The following is a 17,446-nucleotide window of genomic DNA, read 5'->3' on the forward strand; positions in this document are numbered from 1 at the left end:
CTTCTGTGCCTCACATGAAGAGCATGATGAACCTGTTCTGAATTTCATCTATTAACTTTAATATACGTTATTGTAGACACATACACAGATAGTCATACCAATGAATATGCTTAAATGCCAGTGTGATTAAAGCTTGAAAACTTAAAAAAAAAAAAAGCTTGAAAACTTTAGTTTTTATAGCATAATGTAAGACAATTGTTGCATAATATTTTAATTTGAGTGCCCTGGAGAACAAAGCTATTCATACATAGGGACATGACATTTTAACTTCTTTGAAAGTCTTAGGTAAACCCAGGTTGTTGACTATTTATCTCAACATTCATTCATGCAATGCCCCCAACTCAATTAGTAATTTTAGGAAATACGTTTTAAAAACCATATTGCTGACACTAAGGATTTGTCAGAGAAGAAAATTCTGCTTGCTGTTACCACACGGTTGAAGTGGGCAACTCTACAGGGCCTTGTGATTTATAATATTTTGTAAGATTTACACAAGATGATTGATGAAGATCTAACTTTTTAAACCACAACAGTTTAAATCATGCCACATGGTTCTAGCTGATGTTTAGGTTTATGGATGCTTAAATGTTAGTTGAGATCATGACACCAATTGACCTATAAAGGTGAAGGGTGTGAGTAGTTCCAGCCATTTTAACCTCTTTGGAGAAAAAAAATTATACATGAACTAAAATACCATATTTATAGTTTGTATTTACATTGGAAAAATCAGGAAAAAGACATGAAGCCACATTTTAAACCCTAAATTATAGAACAATGTACTAGTTTTTCTTTACAGGGAGCATTAAATCAATTTGGTTTAAAATTTTAAATTATTTTAATTTGTTTAATGAATTAATTTTGTAACATTTTAATCTTCATCACAAGTCTTTAGATTTCAACTTTTTAAACCAGATCTTTAAAATGTGTCTTTTTACCAATAAAATTAATGAACATTATTTTTCTCTCCCAGTGGCCTTTCTGCAGCAATTAATTGTTGGCCTATTGTTAATTTATACATCTTTATAAATAGTTTTTTTAACTAGAGACATTAAGAACATTAAATAAAGCTAGAATTTCCTGGTTTCTATCTGATTTTCTTAAGAAATTATAGGAATACTGTTTAAATTAATAGTTTGTTGTATATATTTTATATTTGAGGTCAGACTTTATAAACCAATTTGTTAATTCAGGGTTTTATCTGGAAGACATGTCAAGGGGAAAATCATTTAAAAACCTGTTCGTATTATACTTTATTTCTTTAGAATTTTTAATATGTTTGTGCAAGCTAAGAGTTTGTCAAGGATTTTGTTAAAAGAAGCAAAAAAGGTGATCATTGAACTTGAAATTCCCCTTTTCTTCACTCTAGTGGGTGTTTTGTTTGTCAGTTTGGTTTATGATTTTTTATAAGGGGTGGACATAGCACATTTAAAGTATAAAGAATTTTTTATTGATTTCTTAATTTTGTGAGAGTCTTTAAGTCTCCATTCAGAACTTTAGGAAAGAAGTGTTTGCTTTAACATAATCAAATTAACAATGAGTCGAGAAATTTCCTGGTTGTGTTGGTTTTCCAGGGCAGCCATGACAAAGTACCACACACTGGGTGGCTTAAAAACAGAAATTTATTTTCTCATGGTTCTGGATGCTAGAAGTCCAAGATCAAGGTGTCAGCAGAGTAGGCCTCTCTCCTTTGGCTTGTAAATGATTGCCCCCCTGCATCTTCACATGGTCTTCCCTCTGTGTGTGTCTGTGTCCTAATTGCCTCCTCTTGTGAAGACACCAGTCATATTGGATAAGGTCCCATCCAGTGACCTCATTTTAACTACCTCTTTAGAAGAGGCCCCTTTCCAAACACAGTCACACTCGGAGGTCCTTGCAGTTAATACTTCAACATATTAATTTTGAGGGGACACCTGTCAGCACATAACACCTGTTTTGCTGGTTCTGGCCAAGATTGTTGTCCTCCTCTAGAACTTTGTTCTATCTAAGGTTTACCTGCCCCCACCCTTCCACATAACTAATCTTTGATATTTACATTATCTAAATCTCAGACTTGAGGGTGCCTGGATGCTCAGTAGTTGAGCTTCTGCCTTGGTTCAGGTCATGTTCCCCGGGGTCCTGGGATGGAGTCCCACATCGGGCTCCCAGTAGGGAGCCCGCTTCTCCCTCTGCCTATGTCTCTGCCTCTCTCTCTGTGTCTCTCATGAATAAGTAAATAAAATCTTTAAATAAGTAAATTTATAAATCTCAGACTTGAGCATTTGCTTCAGGAGGACAGAACTGCAGTAGTTGTAATTCATCTGCTGCAGACTTACCCATTCATGTAAATGTGACCTTCTTGTCCAGGCTTCAGATGACACCACACTGACAAAACTAAGCTACACCTGAATGTAATTCTCTTACTCTCTAGTGGCTCTACAGACATTCAGCAGAAGTAGCTCATGACCTTCTGAGCAGGTGAAGGAGGTAGACAGGCACTCCCGAGACACACCCCTGGGACCTCGATCTCTATTTGGTGGCTCATGATTGGGAGTCAGCAGGGAGTCTAGGTCATCAGCCCTTCATTCTGAGAACTTTCAGAGATATGACAAGAAGAAGGCACCAGTGAGCTTATGGCTCAGTAGACTCCCCAGTATTTTACTTTTTGCCAAATAGCATGGTTGATTGAAATATTGTTGCCAATGCAACCACATCTTTACATGAGACAGCCAGTAAGATTTGTCAGCTTTTAGGAACCATAGGGTATATTTGATAGGATATGGCAGTAATTTCTAAGTCTAGATGTCCAAAAGACGCCTTTGTTCAACTAACACTTCCAAAGACAGTGTTAATAACAGAAAGTTGAACAGAATTACATGCTTCATGGTGGTCTCCACTCTGTACGAGCAGAGGATAGCAATACTTCTGTGAATATTTTCTCTTTTCCATTTGTTCAGCAGTTATGAGCATTTGTGGTTTTCAGGGCTAAACACTGGAATTCTGTTAGTACCCAAAATGTTAAAACTTAATCCAGTATTAAACTGTAAAGCACAAACTTACCAATATGGGAAGAAAAGGACTGAATAGAATTAAAGAGAATATGGCAGAAGTAATGTATCTACAGCAATAGTTGGCAGATTATGGTCCATAGGCTAAATATGGCCCCCCACCTGTTTTGTAAATAAAGTTTTATTGAAACACATCCATGCTCATTCATTTGTGTATTATTTATGGCTGCTTTCATGCTATAGCAGCAGAACTGAGTAGTTAAAATTGAGATCATTTGACCTACAAAGCCTAATATATTTATTATCTGGCCCTTTACAGAAAAAGTTAGCTGACTTCTGATCTTCAACATAAGAATGTCCGATGAATATAAGTTCCTTCTTAACACAAAATTACTATTGTTTTGATTCTCTTTTTTGTTGTTGTTGTTCTACTGAATCTTCTGGATGAAAAGATGTGAACCCAGTGAGACTAATAGATTCCCTTTTGGTTTAGGTTGCTTAACGTATGATGTTTTAGCTGGGTTCCTGTCAGTAGGTCACCCAAATCCTACTCATGCTTGTCATGTCATTGTCTCCCTAACCGGTGATGGTGGGGTTCATGCAGCCCAGGCCCTTGGATCCAAGTTATCCTGTCACCTAATTCTCCAAGTTTGCACTTCCGCCTGAGTAGGTGTTCCATGCCTTTGGCTATTAAGACATGTATGTATATTTTCTTTCTAACTCTGAAGACTCAGGAACTTGGATATCCTAAGATATCTATGTGTGTGTGTGTGTGTGTGTGTTTTAATTTATTTACTCATGAGAGACACACAGAGAGAGAGAGAGGCAGAGACACAGGCAGAGCGAGAAGCAGGCTCCATGCAGGGGGCCCGATGTGGGACTCCATCCCAGGTCTCCAGGATCACACCCTGGGCTGAAGGCAGCGCTAAACCACTGAGCCACCTGGGCTGCCCCTATGTGTGTTTTTTCATCTAATTTTATGGATTCATGTTCTTTTGTGTTCTTAGCACCATACAACTGTTGAGGAAAATAGCAACATGAATGTGTGACATCACTCAAGGCTGTATTTGATTCAGGCTCATCACTCAGATGAAGCCACGCTTCTGTCAGGGCTGAAGCTTGTTCTTTGCCTGGACATCTGTTGATGGCAGTTCTGCGTCATCTTTCCTGCACAATCCACGCTGTGCTAACTGTAGAGCCATCATTCACTGTTTGCTCCTGAAAACTGGAATGGAGCTATGGATATCTGCCAGGCCCTCTGAATGAGAGGACTTCTAGGATAAAAAAATGCCCACCCCAACCTTTGCCTGTTGTCTCAGCTAGACCCAATCTGCACTGGTGATTTCTTTCAACAGCTTTTTTAAAGTTTTCCAAACATCAACTTCGTTTCTAAGCGTCAACTTAGTTTTCAAAGAAAACTTGGAAAGAAATTGTAAGAAGAACTTTGTAGGAAGCAGTAACATCCTTTACATATCCTGATTTCATCTGTTGGGATGAAATTCTTTACATTGTATGGAGCAGAAAGTTCATACACAAATGGGGTTGAAAACCAACCTAGTTAAGTCATAGTCAGCATCCAGCCTGTCTGGTTGGAGAGAGGTGTGCAGGGTAGTGACCCTGGACATTTGGCAGATCTGGGGAATACTGGCTCTGTAGCCACATGGGGCCAGGCTGGTCAGAAAGAGTCCGGTGAACTTTGGCCTGGCTCTTGGGCCAACTTGTTGTGGAAGCTGTGGATTTGAGTGAATCTCTGAGGAGGGGCAGGGAGGGAGGGTGGGCAGAGAAGAGGATAGGAACTTGAGGGAAGGGGAAGGAGGTGGATTACAGCTACTTTGGAGGCTTGGTGGAGAGGCAAGAGAGGTGGAGTGGAGGCTGGAAAGGTAAGTCAGGCAGACACTGAAAGTAGGGATGGCCCATGTGAAGAGGTAGGTGGGTAGAAGGCAGGGGGTGAGGTAGCAGCATCTGTGAACTACCAAAATCACATGCTAGTGTTGGCTGCCTTGGGTTGGCTGCAGATCTGAGTGAGGACAGGTGGCTGTGCCACTTGATGGCTCCTTGGCCTTGGGCCTTCACCTTTTGAAGCTTCAGATCTTCACCTAGGAAATGCAGAAACAAGAGTCTGCCAACTTAGTGTCACTCTTTGAACCTTAGTGTCGCAGTGGCCGTGCATTTGGGATCTTTTTTTTTTTTTCATTGCAGACAAAATGAACTTTCTACGCTTGGCTGACCTCCTCAATATTCAGGTAGTTGCCATCAACATCAAGAGACACCCACTGGAAGACTGGATGCCTCGGGTATACCAGTCGTCCGCAAGCCTGTTGGTCCAGAGAATGGTTCGGCACAGGCAAGTGAGATAGGGCCTGTTTTTTCTCAAGTTGCTTTAAAAAGAGAGGAGTTTGCAAATGCTGTTTGGACTTAATATATTTCATTACTGAAGCTATAAATCAGCCCCTTGCTTGCTGCTTTTTGTTCTGGACGTGCTATGTTTGACCTTAACCAAAAGGACAGGCTTCTTGATTATGCTTCCTTCTGCCCTATTTCCTAAGATGCTCAAGGGCCACAAACTGGATGTGCTCTCTGAACAGAGAAGCTGACCGCTCTCTGAAATCAGAAGGTTCCAGCCCCACCCAAATCATTAGGAAGTTAATTTCAGATATGGTGCTCTGACTTTGTAAAGTGCATAGTAAGAACTCATGCATTTGAATTATTGGAATGATTGTTAAGAAGGCCAATTAATTCTCTTATTCTCAAATAAGTGGACTCCAGAAAGAATCTTTCATTCTAGTTGCAGATCTTAGGTTTCATATGCGTGGCCTGGAGTATCCCTATCATTAGTGGCTCATCCTTTTGCTGTCCTTGAATTTAATGTTTCATGGAAGAGAATGGTTGAGAAGTCCTGGAAAGTGGCTCAGCCTGTGATATTTGATATTTATCAAAGCTCTTTATGTAGAAGCTTCTTCCCATTAATCCCAGCCTTGAATTACTGATGTGTTTCATGTGCTGGAGGTTTGTGTGTCCACATGTGGCATCCAGGGTCTTAGGTCTACAGCTTCACAGAGAACAGTAGGGTGGGAGCCCCTCCTGTCTTCCCAGTGCCGTGCCCAGGGTTCACCCGGGGTTCTCTGCAGCATGGGAGACAGCTACCTGAGCAGAGCAGCCTGCTCTTTCATTGGAAAGTTGGGGCCGAGCCCACTTCAGACTTGGTGAGGATGATGGACATGTCAGTCCCCTGAAAGGCTTGTGTGCATTAGGGGTAATGAGGTTTTCAGCAGCTTTCTTAGTTAAGGATGTTAATTTTCCAGGGATAAGCGGGAGAGGTGTCATGATCCCATGCTAGGCCCTAAACCTTCTACTTGCCCCAGTTCTGCCTAAGCTTTCATCTGAGTCAGGGACTGTGCCCCCAGAGGGGCACCTGGAAAAACCACACCTCTATTCCCCCCGTCCTTGATCACCAGGTCTTCATTTTCTCCTTGGCCAGAAGGACTGCCCCAGTGTCAGGGGGAGGCAGGTAGATTTCAGGACCCTGGTCGTGCTGGAACCTTTACGTACTTGAGTCAGAGTGTGCTCATGTGTGTGTGCCCATGTTGGGATGGGATTGAGAGGCATCTCAGAACCATGACATTGTCGGGAACACAGTAGCTGCTAGAAGGTTCTGACCATGCTCCTTTCACTGAAATGTGTGATGACAGAATCTCTTCTTTTTTCCCTCATGGCAGGATTTTTGTCTGGGTTTATGATGTCATCATTCTAGTAAATGCCATATTCATTGCTCTGGATGAGAAAAAACCCTTCATCTCTAACGCAGAATGGCTTTTTCTTTCTCTATATATTATTGAAATTCTCCTGAAACTGTACACATATGAGCCCAGAGCCTATTTTGGCAGGAAGCAGTTCTGGAACTGGTGAGCATGTGTGTTCTGGGGAGTGGAGGGGGGCTTAGAGTCCATGGGCAAAGGGGGGGGGGTCTCTGTCCATTTGGGGAATATTGTTATAGTTTCTTCAAGCTCTAGCTGCCTAGTTTTGGGGCATCTGATAATGAAATCTTGAGAGTGTAGGAACATCTGGTTCAGACAAAGCTGTTATTTATGATGTCAGTTTCAACTGACTCTAGCTAAAATTAGAATCACAGATCACAGCATCCTGGTTTTGGAAAGGATATTGAACATCATATCCAAGAAGTTCCTTCCATAGCTCCCTTGGCCCACTCCCTAGTCTTTTTATCAGAGAACTTGGCACGTAGGCCTGGACAACGAGATTGTTAACAAGCTCTTTCCTACATGAGATGTGTCACCTGTGGCCTCTTTCTTCTACAGACTGTGTACCTCCTGGTCTTGAACCATCACCCATGTGCTGCAGACCATCTCAAATGTCACTGCGTGTTAGAAATGGCAGGACACAAAGATACAAGGCACACACACACATGCCTGTCTTAAGTAGCGCACAGCTTGGCAGGGTTGGATCTCTGCGATCACTGCTTTTGGTGCCAGGAAACTCACTAGCATGCGCATGTGGCCAAAGGAGAACTAGCTAGTCTTGTCCAGTGCTTTGGCACCATTGTCCTTTGGTATTATTGTTAGGCAGAAGAGTAACAATATGATGGATTTCCCCTTTAGTTACAAAGTTACCATGCACTTATTAAAATTAATACCTAGAAAGATTATACTGTGTATTCTGAAAATGTGCCAAAATATTCTTGCGAGCATATAGCTATTTTGGAAGACAAAGTGATAAGAATTGGCTGATTGCTACACATACCCTTGGGTGGTTCATTAGAGCCAGTAGTGAGTGATCACTGGATCAGTCAAATGTAGTATTTCTTTTTTTTTTTTTAAGATTGTATTTTTTTTAATTTTTATTTATTTATGATAGTCACAGAGAGAGAGAGAGAGAGAGAGAGGCAGAGACACAGGCAGAGGGAGAAGCAGGCTCCATGCCCCGGGAGCTCGACGCGGGATTCGATCCCGGGTCTCCAGGATCGCGCCCTGGGCCAAAGGCAGGCGCCAAACCGCTGCGCCACCCAGGGATCCCCCAAATGTAGTATTTCTTGCTTTGTCTCCGTTGTTCAAAAGTTATGGAAATCAGTTTCTTGGCTGGATCATTGCTTTGCCTAAGATACTGGATTCAAAGTTTTCTTGGGATCAGTGGCATCCTGAACTTTCAGGCTTTTCCCTTGATCTTTCACCAACTTTCCTTCTGCACCATTAGGTTTGATACGCTGATCATCATCGCGGCCCTGGTGGCCACTGTGGCCAACGCCACCATTCAGTCAGGTCAGTACCATGGACCCTCGGCCTCACCACCTCCTGGGATCATGCATTCCATCCATAGTCTTTGTGGAACTTCCACTGGGTGGCAGTAAGGAAGACATTGGAGATGGGGCAGGGGGTTCCCAAGGGAATTAATAGAAGTGTTTCATGTTCTGGAGAGAGATGGTAGCTTAGTGTTTAGCTGTATGTTAGAGATTATATTTGTATGCATCCATCACACCAGATCCTGCCCTGGTCACCTCCTCTCCAGACCTGCCCTCAGTCTCATGGCTTAACCTCCATGCCTCTGACCCTCAGCCCATCTCGGCCCCCTACCCAGGGTCCAGCTGGAGCTGGAATTCTGCATAGTTCCTTGCCCTCTGCCCTCTTGTGTCTACTCCTCCTCTGGCTGCACCCGCACATCCCACCCCACCATGCACACTCCTTTTGTAGACAGCAGAAGGTGTTATTTAGAGATGGTGCAGCTTCATAACACAACTCTCTCAAAGGAGTATTGGGAAAGGAAGGGCTTGAAGAAATGTGTTCTGTAGAACCTGATGCACAGTCATTTCTTAGATATGGCCTGAAGCCTACACCTGCTCTCATGATTCTCTAGCTCTCAGGTGAGGAGGGAATGCCTGGAGTGGCTTGGCTTTGCTAGGCGAGTGAGTGATTCAAGGTAGCACTTGCTTCCTCACAGCTCAGAGCCACTGTCCTGCTCTGGAAGTGAAGCCGTGTCTCTCCCCTGAACCCACAGAGTCTCAGACCTCATTGAATACATGGGACAAGCCAGAGGCACTCACAAAATGGAATGTTAAACGACTGTGGTTTTTATCCCAGCAGGAAATTACAACAGTCAGCAGATACTGGATATTGTCTTGATATTGAGGATACTCCGGCTCCTAAGGATCATTGTCAGTATTCAGAGGTAAAGAGGGAGTCATGTGCACCCGAGTGGTTCCAACACTGGGCCCTGCTGGAAATCGCTCCTGCCTCAGAATGATAAACACCCCCCATTATGAGCCTGGAATGGAACTTGTATGGAGGACCCAGCCCCCTCTCAGCATGTCAGGGCAGGCAGAGGAGCCTTCGAAGATGGCAAAGAGCACTCAAACGTCAGCTTCCTGAGGGCAGGGGTTCTATCGATCATTTTCATCCCTGTGGCCCCTTCCCTCAACCATGCAGGCTCTACAGTGGCTGCATAACAGTGGCTGTGGAGGCAGCTAATGCTAACCTGAGTATGCCAACCATTGTCTTGTGAAATTCTTCCAACAACCTTGGAGGGGGGGCTTTTCGTAGCCTTTGTTTACAGGTGATTACAACAAAGCTCCGGGAGGTTAAATAATTCCCCCAGTGGTGCACAGCTAAAAAGGCAAATTCCTGACAGTTTCTAAACAGATCCAGTACCGGGGGGAAGAGATATTAAATGAAACCTGCTAGCGTGGTGTCAGCTTTACTTTCTGGCTTCCCCTGTTGCCGCCTTGTGCTAGAAACTTTGTTTTATCCTAGATTCCGGCTTATCGTGACCACCTTAATTAACATTGGCCCCACGATACTGACGTTTGGTGGACTTGTCTTGGTAAGTGGCTTGTTCTTGTGGCTGTTCTATGTGAAATAAGCAGTATGATGTTCGTTCTTGGCAGCTCTCCGTAAGCCTTATTTTAAGCAAGGAAAAGAAAGGGAGATTAAGTAAATGAGACTCACTGATTTCGTGTAATCCTTTTTAGAAATATCCAGTGTCTGGAAACACTGGACATATACCAGCTAAGGTACACCAGCTACTGTGAGAGACACCAGAACTGCAGTGGGTTAACTCGGCCATGATTTCTTTGTCACCCACAGCCTGGGTAGGTCAGCATGACTAGCAGATGCTTCTCAGGGGTGCAGGCTCCTTCCAGCTCATGGCTGCCTGTCCCTCCCCTACCCCCCAACCTCAGATCCTTCTTTGTTCTGCTTGTGGCTAAAGCCCACCTGCTCCTCACATCCCCTAGTGGTGAGAACAGCCACCCAGGGATGCATGGGGGCTGACGCCTCCTGCTTAGGAGAAGTTCCACACTGTGAATGAAGGTCACTCTGCCACAGGGTACTCACTTTGCTTTCCTGTTCTCATGGTAAGAAATTCTATTAATACAGAAGAACAAAGGGCAGACTCTAGGTCACCCATTTCCATTCCCCATATGTGTCTTTCCTGGAGACAACCATTATTAAAGTTTTCCTGTTCCTCTTTCTCAATGTCTCCATGTACACAAGTATGTCCCATAATTGTGTGTCTGTATCTAGTTTATTGTTCAGTCAGATAGAATAATCCACACGAAATGCTGCACGACTTTGAGGACACATGCATCGTGTAGGCTCTGCTATGATTAAAAGTGTCCCACTGAGGGAAGACTCTGGAACACATCCAACTAGTCCCTCTACTGACAGACCACTAGGGGGTGTCACTTTCTTGCCACCACAGCTGATGTAGTGAGGTCCTTGCACCTGCATCTTAGTGCCTCTGTTCCAACTGGATGCATTCCCAGGCAGCAAGGCTGGGTCAAAAGGTAAATGTGTTCAAACTTTGGTCGGCCGGTGGCACCGTCCAGAGTCATGCTTCCTGTGTAGCCCAGACGACAGCATGTCACAGCCTGTGCCTCTGCACCCCTCACAGCTGGGGCTTATGAGCCATTGCACGTCTTCCAGTCCGATGGGACAGAATGGTGCTGTGTGGCTCTGACATGCACTTCTGTCCTGTTTCACAGGCCTGAGTGTCTTCTCCATGTTCTTTTGGCGACTTAGCGCTTATTTTTTCGGTAGACAGTGTGTTCATATCCTTGGTCCATTCTGTTAATTTAAAAATATGGTTTGCAGGAGTGTTTTGCCAATTCAGGAAATAGGCTGTCGGTAAGTTGTTTCTAGCATAATTACTTTTCCTTCTCTGTCACTTGTTTTTGAGTTGTTTTTTTTTTTTTTTTTTCCTGCACCTAAAGGATTTTTGTTGTCTATTTTGGGAGCTGTATAATCATTTAAATTAATTATATAGTCGTCTTTGCTAATCTTTTATTTTATAGATTATTGTATAATCTTTTATCTTTTATAGTCATGCTTAGTGGGGACTTCTACTCAATTTATTTTTTTTACATTGGACCCTATGGTACCTTTGAAATTCATCTTATAAAAAATGGGATTAAGATACAGCCTTATTATTTTTTTCCTAGCGGGCCAACTGTTGTTTTGGTTTTTTAGATTATTTATTTATTTATTCATGAGAGGCACAGAGAGATGCAGAGACACAGGCAGAGGAAGAAGCAGGCTCTTTGTGGGGAGCCCAATGTAGGACTCGATCCCAGGACCCTGGGATCACAACCCAAGCTGAAGGCAGATGCTCAATCACTGAGCCACCCAGGCATCCCCCAGCTGTTGTTTCTTGAGGATTTAACCCACTAACTTGCCCAGCAGCTTTGTTTTGGGCTGTAGAAGCCCACTGGAGAGGCGGTGCTGTGGTCCAGCTGGCTGGGTCCTGTGTCTCCTCCGTGGACAGCTCGGGTTTCTCCAGCAGAGACGAGCCGATTGGTCCACCCTTCTCCACTCTGACATGCTTGAGACTCGGCTGGGGCGGGCAGCCACTCCGGAATCACAGTGTGGCCCTTCCTGCCGGGTCCACCCATGTCCGTGTCCGCGATCCTTCTGCCCCTCCTGCTGGCTCCTTGCCCTGCATGGCTGCAGCTCGATGCGCCCCTGCTGACCTGTGCTGCCCCTCCCAGGTGGTCTACTACGTCTTTGCTATCATTGGGATGGAAGCATTCCAAGGCAAAGTCTGGTTCTTCGACCCGAATTTCACCACTCCCGAAGCTCAGGTGTGTGGGAACCCAGCCTTGACCGGCTCCGCATTCGCCCGAGACCACTATTGCAAGAACAACTTCAATGACCTCGCCTCCTCGTTCATCGTGCTGATGGAGCTCACGGTGGTGAACCAGTGGCACGATATCCTTTCTGCGAGGGGACGGACTCCCAGGGCCTGCCTGCTCCCTGGGCTGGGGGGGGGGGGGGGGAAGGGCACCGAAAGGAACTTCCAGGAGCATCCCGGTCACCTGCCCAGTTCCCTGAAGCTTTGATTCCTTAGCTTTGCACTCCTTGCAGGTGGCTTCGCCCTGGTGACTCACCAGGCGGCAAAGCTGTACTTCATCAGCTTCCACATTGTGGTCGTCATTCTCATTGTTAAGTGAGTTTACTCCAGCCCCGTTGGCGATTCCACATCTTCATCCTTTGTTCTGGCCACCATGTGCACCATGCGGAGGCACCGCAAGGGAAGAGTGTCACTTGCATTCCTATTTGTGTTCATCGCTGTCTGCCGGTGCCGTGCACATCTATAGCTCATGCATATCTCATAGTTTTATAAGTTGTTTGGGTCAGAAGGACCCCAGGGTCCTGGCCAGTCTCCCTCCCCTTCCTCACCCAGACCAAATCCCTTTAGAGCATCCCTGTGAATACGGTTCACCCTCTGCTTAAATCCATGCATCTACTAGCTTCTTAGAGCCTCAGAGGCTGTTCCCTAGTTGTCCATCTCTGGTACCTCCCTGTCCTTGCACAGGTAGAAGGCACTGGTACAGTCCTTTCATTGGTTCTAGGTCTGTCCTGGTCCCTCTTCCAGGAGAGAACTCAGTCACTGAAAGCTGCTGTGACATCCCATTACTCTAGAGGGCTTCTGTTCCAGCTTAAGAGTCTCTGATTCTAGCTCCTTGGTTCCTCCATGGGACCTGAACCTGAGTCCTCGTGATCACTAGAATTGTCTTCTAGAGAGGTTTTCTGGTTGTCATACCCCTCTCACAGCCTGGGGCCTGCAGTTCTTGGGGTGACAGTCCAGCACCCAGTGCCTTCCTTATTAAATCAGGCCTGCTTTGGCCAGCCACCACCTACTGACTTTGGCTCAAGAATGACTCAAGAATACTGGCCGAGGGGCACCTGGGTGGCTCTGTTGGTGAAGTATCTGCCTTTCACTCAGGTCATGATCCTGGGGTCCTGGCATCAAGCCCTACATCAGGCTCCCTCTTCGGTGGGGATCCTGTTTCTGCCTCTCCTTCTGTCTGCCACTTCCCTTGCTTATGCTCCCTCTCGCTCACTCTCTCTCTTTCATAAATCAATCAAATCTTTTTAAAAATATTTTATTTATTTATTCATGAGAGGTACAGAGAGAGAGAGAGAGAGAGAGAGAGAGAGAGAGGCAGAGACACAAGCAGAGGGAGAAGCAGGCTCCATGCAGGGAGCCCAACGCGGGACTCGATCCCGGGTCTCCAGGATCATGCCCTGGGCTGAAGATGGTGCCAAACCGCTGAGCCACCCAGGGATCCCAATCAATCAAATCTTAAAAAAAAAAAAAAAAAAAAAAAACTGGCCAAGGGAGGAGAGGGGAAAACCCCACAGGTAGCTCTGATCAGGCTTGCTTGTCCTTACACAGCCTGAGTAGAATACGTAGTGGGAACACGAGAGAAACGCCTCTCCGGGTGGCTCTCACAGAGGTTGCCGGAGTGCTGGGACCAGCAGAGGCAGGGCTCCTCTCCTCTCAAAGCGTGTGCCATGGTGGGAGCCCTGGGCTCCATCATCCCCGTAGGTCAGAAACGGCGGAGGGTCTGAGGTTCTTGCCTGCTTGCAAGCCAGCAGCTTCGTCTGCAAGCACATGCCCCGTATACACACCGTATATACACCGACAGAAGCCACGGCCCCCTGGGTCAGAGACAAAGTTTATTAGTTGTGGCGGAAGCGGCCACAGAGCAACACACCGTGTCAGCTCCCTGAACCTTCGTCCCCACTGGAGAAGGAGGAGGAGGGAACCCCACAAGGAGGAATGTGAACTTATTATAGGGTTGCTGGGGACCTGCCTGTCCTCCCTTCTGCAGAGAGAGAGAAAAAGAGGGATTTTAGTTTTACCTGGAATGTAAGCAGATCCCCAGGGAGGGCAAGAACTTTTTATCTTTACTATCCAGGACTGGCTCTGGGGGGAGGCATCTTGGAGCTTTCCAGCTTACTGGAATGTCTCATGGATGAACCTTCCTAAATCAGCCTCAATGCCTTTGCTCAGACAACCCAGGCTGCACCTTGAGATATTCAGGGAGAACTGTCTACCGACAATTGTTGGGCTTAAGCCCCTGTCCATCCCAGAAATAAGCTAGATTTTCTTTGTTTTTTTTTTATTTTTATTTTTTTTTTATTTATTTATGATAGGCACACAGTGAGAGAGACAGGCAGAGACACAGGCAGAGGAAGAAGCAGGCTCCATGCACCGGGAGCCCGACGTGGGATTCGATCCCGGGTCTCCAGGATCACGCCCTGGGCCAAAGGCAGGCGCCAAACCGCTGCGCCACCCAGGGATCCCCCTTTTTTTTTTTTTAAGATTTTATTTTGTTTATTCATGAAAGAGAGGCAGAGACACAGGCAGAGGGAGAAGCAGGCTCCCTGCGGGAAGCCCGATGCGGGACTCGATCCCAGATCCCAGGATCACGACCTGAACCAAAGGCAGACGCGCAACCACTGAGCCACCCAGGTGCCGCTATAAGCTATGTTTTCTTTTTAATATTCACTGGTTAAATAGGTTGTAAAAGAAAAATGTTTTTTCCCCAAATGAATGAAAGTTGTGTCCAGTCCTTGAGAGACACCGTCGTTTCTCTCTTCTGCGTTGCATTGTCTTTGCAGCAATAGGCTGCCTTCCTGTTCAGGCTCAGACACTCTTTGGAACTGGGATTCCTTGTTGCCTAGACCACAGCCTGCACCCTCTACCTCTCACTCTTTCTCAGTATTTTCATAGCGTTCATCTTGGAGGCATTTTTTGTGGCATACTCCTTAGAAAAAAGTGAAGTCGAAACTGCTATCGAGAAGAAGATTCAAGAGCTTGGAGTGGGAGTTCAAGAGTGAGTAGTGTGTTCCCCTCGATATTACTTACAGGCTTTGGGAAGCAGGCTGGCCACGTCTACTCACTCAGGGCCTCATGGCATCCAGCATGGTCCTATGTGCCAGTTCTCAGGGACCCTTACTGGGCAGAGGAGAGCCCTGGATGTGGCTGGACAGTGACCCGGGGCTATGGCTGGGAGGACATGTGAGGGACTCAGTGAGGGACTTGACCCTGTTCATGTCTCTTCTTCCTTGAAGAGAAGAAATGCAGGATGGGAAGCTCATTGATAACATGGATGCCAAAGACAGTGGCTTCAGTGGGGATGATGGAGACAACAAAAGGAAGGCCTTGAAAGGATTGTACTTCAGAATTGCATCTAAAAGTAAGTTTTAACCCAGTGCAAAACTTCTTCTAATCCATGCTCTCCTTACTGCAGCCAGTGAGATGTTTCCAGAATGCAAATCTGACCTTCAGTAGCTTCAGGATAAAGACAAGCCCTCCTTTCATGGTTTCTGCAGCCCTTATGCCTGATTTCTCTCTTTATCAATCTCCCTTCCTTCCCACTGTGACCTGCCATGCTGGGTGGATGCCATTTGTCATTAAGTGACAGTTTGGTCATCATTTGTCTTCCTTGTAGACTCCATGTGTGCTGGGCCATGTCTTCTTGCCTTCTGTGGTGTCTCCAGGGCTTCACTATGTGCCTAGGGCACAGGAGCCCCTAACAACTATGTGTTTAACTACTTTATTCTCAATGAACCAGTAGTTGGCTGAATAACCCAGAGCAACCTGACTGTCACTTTGGGCTTTGGCCAGGGTGCCTACAGTAAACTCAGGATGAGGAGCATGGCATAGATTGCAGGGACAGTGGCATGAGCAGGACACCCTTCCCAGGTGTCACCCTTCTCAATCCTCCAGGGAAGACCTTTTTTTTTTTTTTAATTTTCTTGAGCCTTGCTTGGCCCCAGAGCTCAGTGGTATCTGCACCAGCAGAGATGAGTGATTATTTCCTGACTTTTTCATCCTTTCTTTCAAAGACTATCTGGGTAGCCGTGCTGAGAGCATTGTCTTTGACTCAGTGGCCATCCTTCCAGAAAGCCTTGCCCTGCCTGGGCTGGATGCTCCCCTCTGACCCCAACACATTTGAGTTCCACATGCCTTTCTCCTTCCTCCTAGAGTACAGGACCGTGGACGCCCTGCTGCAGCAGATGTTCGAGTCCGAAATCACTCCAGAGGATGAAGGCCCTTCCTTGGATGAGATTCTGAACTTGTCACCCAGTGACATATATCCCAAGAATCCCAGTTTTGGAAACAGTGCATGATTCTGGACTGGAAGGGTCCACACCTGGAAACCAAGCCAAGCTAGCATCACCTCTTGCATATGCTGTCTAGAGATGGCTTTCCCCACTGAGTTGTCTCTGTGGCCTGACCAGCCTGGGCTTCAGCCCCACCTGCCCTGCGAGGTCAGCTGAAAGGTGTGCAGAGGCTGCCTCTGTGTGGCCTGTCGGGGGTGGTTCTGAGGTCTGTTCAGAGCAGTAAGGACGAGAAGATCTATGAAGAGATCATGAGGAGCACTTATCGTACGCCTGTACGTATGTGTGTGAGGTCCTTTCAGTGCATATATTAAAGCTTTTCATTTATTTTTATATGATATTTTGCTATTCTGTTAAATCCTGTGCTACGTGTTATGTGAATGACTTTTGAATATTTAAATATAGTAAAGGAATATATCTAGTATAGCAGCTCTGAGATGCAGGGTTTATTCAAAAATGAAGAAAAACATGAATGTGAAAATAAAATTCTGTCACAATTGCTTCTTTTTCAGAGGAAGGCTCTCAAAGCTTCTTTAATTAAATTACAATTATAGGAAGATTTTGAGTAGGTCACTCTCCGAGGTCACTTTCCCCAGCTGGAAATCTCCCAATGCAGCCACATGCTCCTTCTCAGAAATTAAAATCATTTTATTAACACGATTTTTAATTGTGGTAAATACTCAAAAAGTCCCCATCATAACCAATTCTAAGCATATAGTTCAGTAGTTTTATGTATATTCATATTGTGTGACAGCTCTCCAGAACTTTTGTCATCCCAGATGCAACTGTGAGCAGTCAGTGGTGACTCCCTAGTCCCTCTCCCCCCAGGCTTCCCCAGGCCTGGCAGCCACCACTCTACCTTCCATCTCTGTGAATCTGACTATTGTACCTTGCAATTAGATTTTAAGCAAGATGTCAGGGTATCACTCCTCATTCTTCTGTACCTTGTCACGGGCCCCACTCTAAGGCACGGGTCCATGACCCGAAGTCTCTGAGCTCAGTGAGGCCTGAGTCATGTGTTCTGTCAGGGTGACAACTGAAGCT

General features: G+C 45.6%; 1 protein-coding gene across 1 annotated transcript in view; it reads left to right on the top strand.

Moving 5' to 3' along the window:
• Positions 1 to 17,062, top strand: part of TPC3 (two pore segment channel 3) — a 41,179-nt gene extending 24,117 nt beyond the window's left edge. Inside the window, 10 exon segments of the mRNA NM_001197145.1 lie at positions 5,184 to 5,328; positions 6,701 to 6,886; positions 8,190 to 8,254; positions 9,071 to 9,158; positions 9,740 to 9,809; positions 11,974 to 12,193; positions 12,341 to 12,431; positions 14,998 to 15,111; positions 15,350 to 15,474; positions 16,266 to 17,062. Of these exon segments, the coding sequence (NP_001184074.1) occupies positions 5,184 to 5,328; positions 6,701 to 6,886; positions 8,190 to 8,254; positions 9,071 to 9,158; positions 9,740 to 9,809; positions 11,974 to 12,193; positions 12,341 to 12,431; positions 14,998 to 15,111; positions 15,350 to 15,474; positions 16,266 to 16,411 (1,250 nt within the window). The 3' untranslated portion in view covers positions 16,412 to 17,062.
• The last annotated feature ends 384 nt before the right edge of the window (positions 17,063 to 17,446 follow it).

Source organism: Canis lupus, chromosome 17 (genome assembly GCF_011100685.1).
Source record: "Canis lupus familiaris isolate Mischka breed German Shepherd chromosome 17, alternate assembly UU_Cfam_GSD_1.0, whole genome shotgun sequence".
NCBI classification, from domain to species: Eukaryota; Metazoa; Chordata; class Mammalia; order Carnivora; family Canidae; genus Canis; species Canis lupus.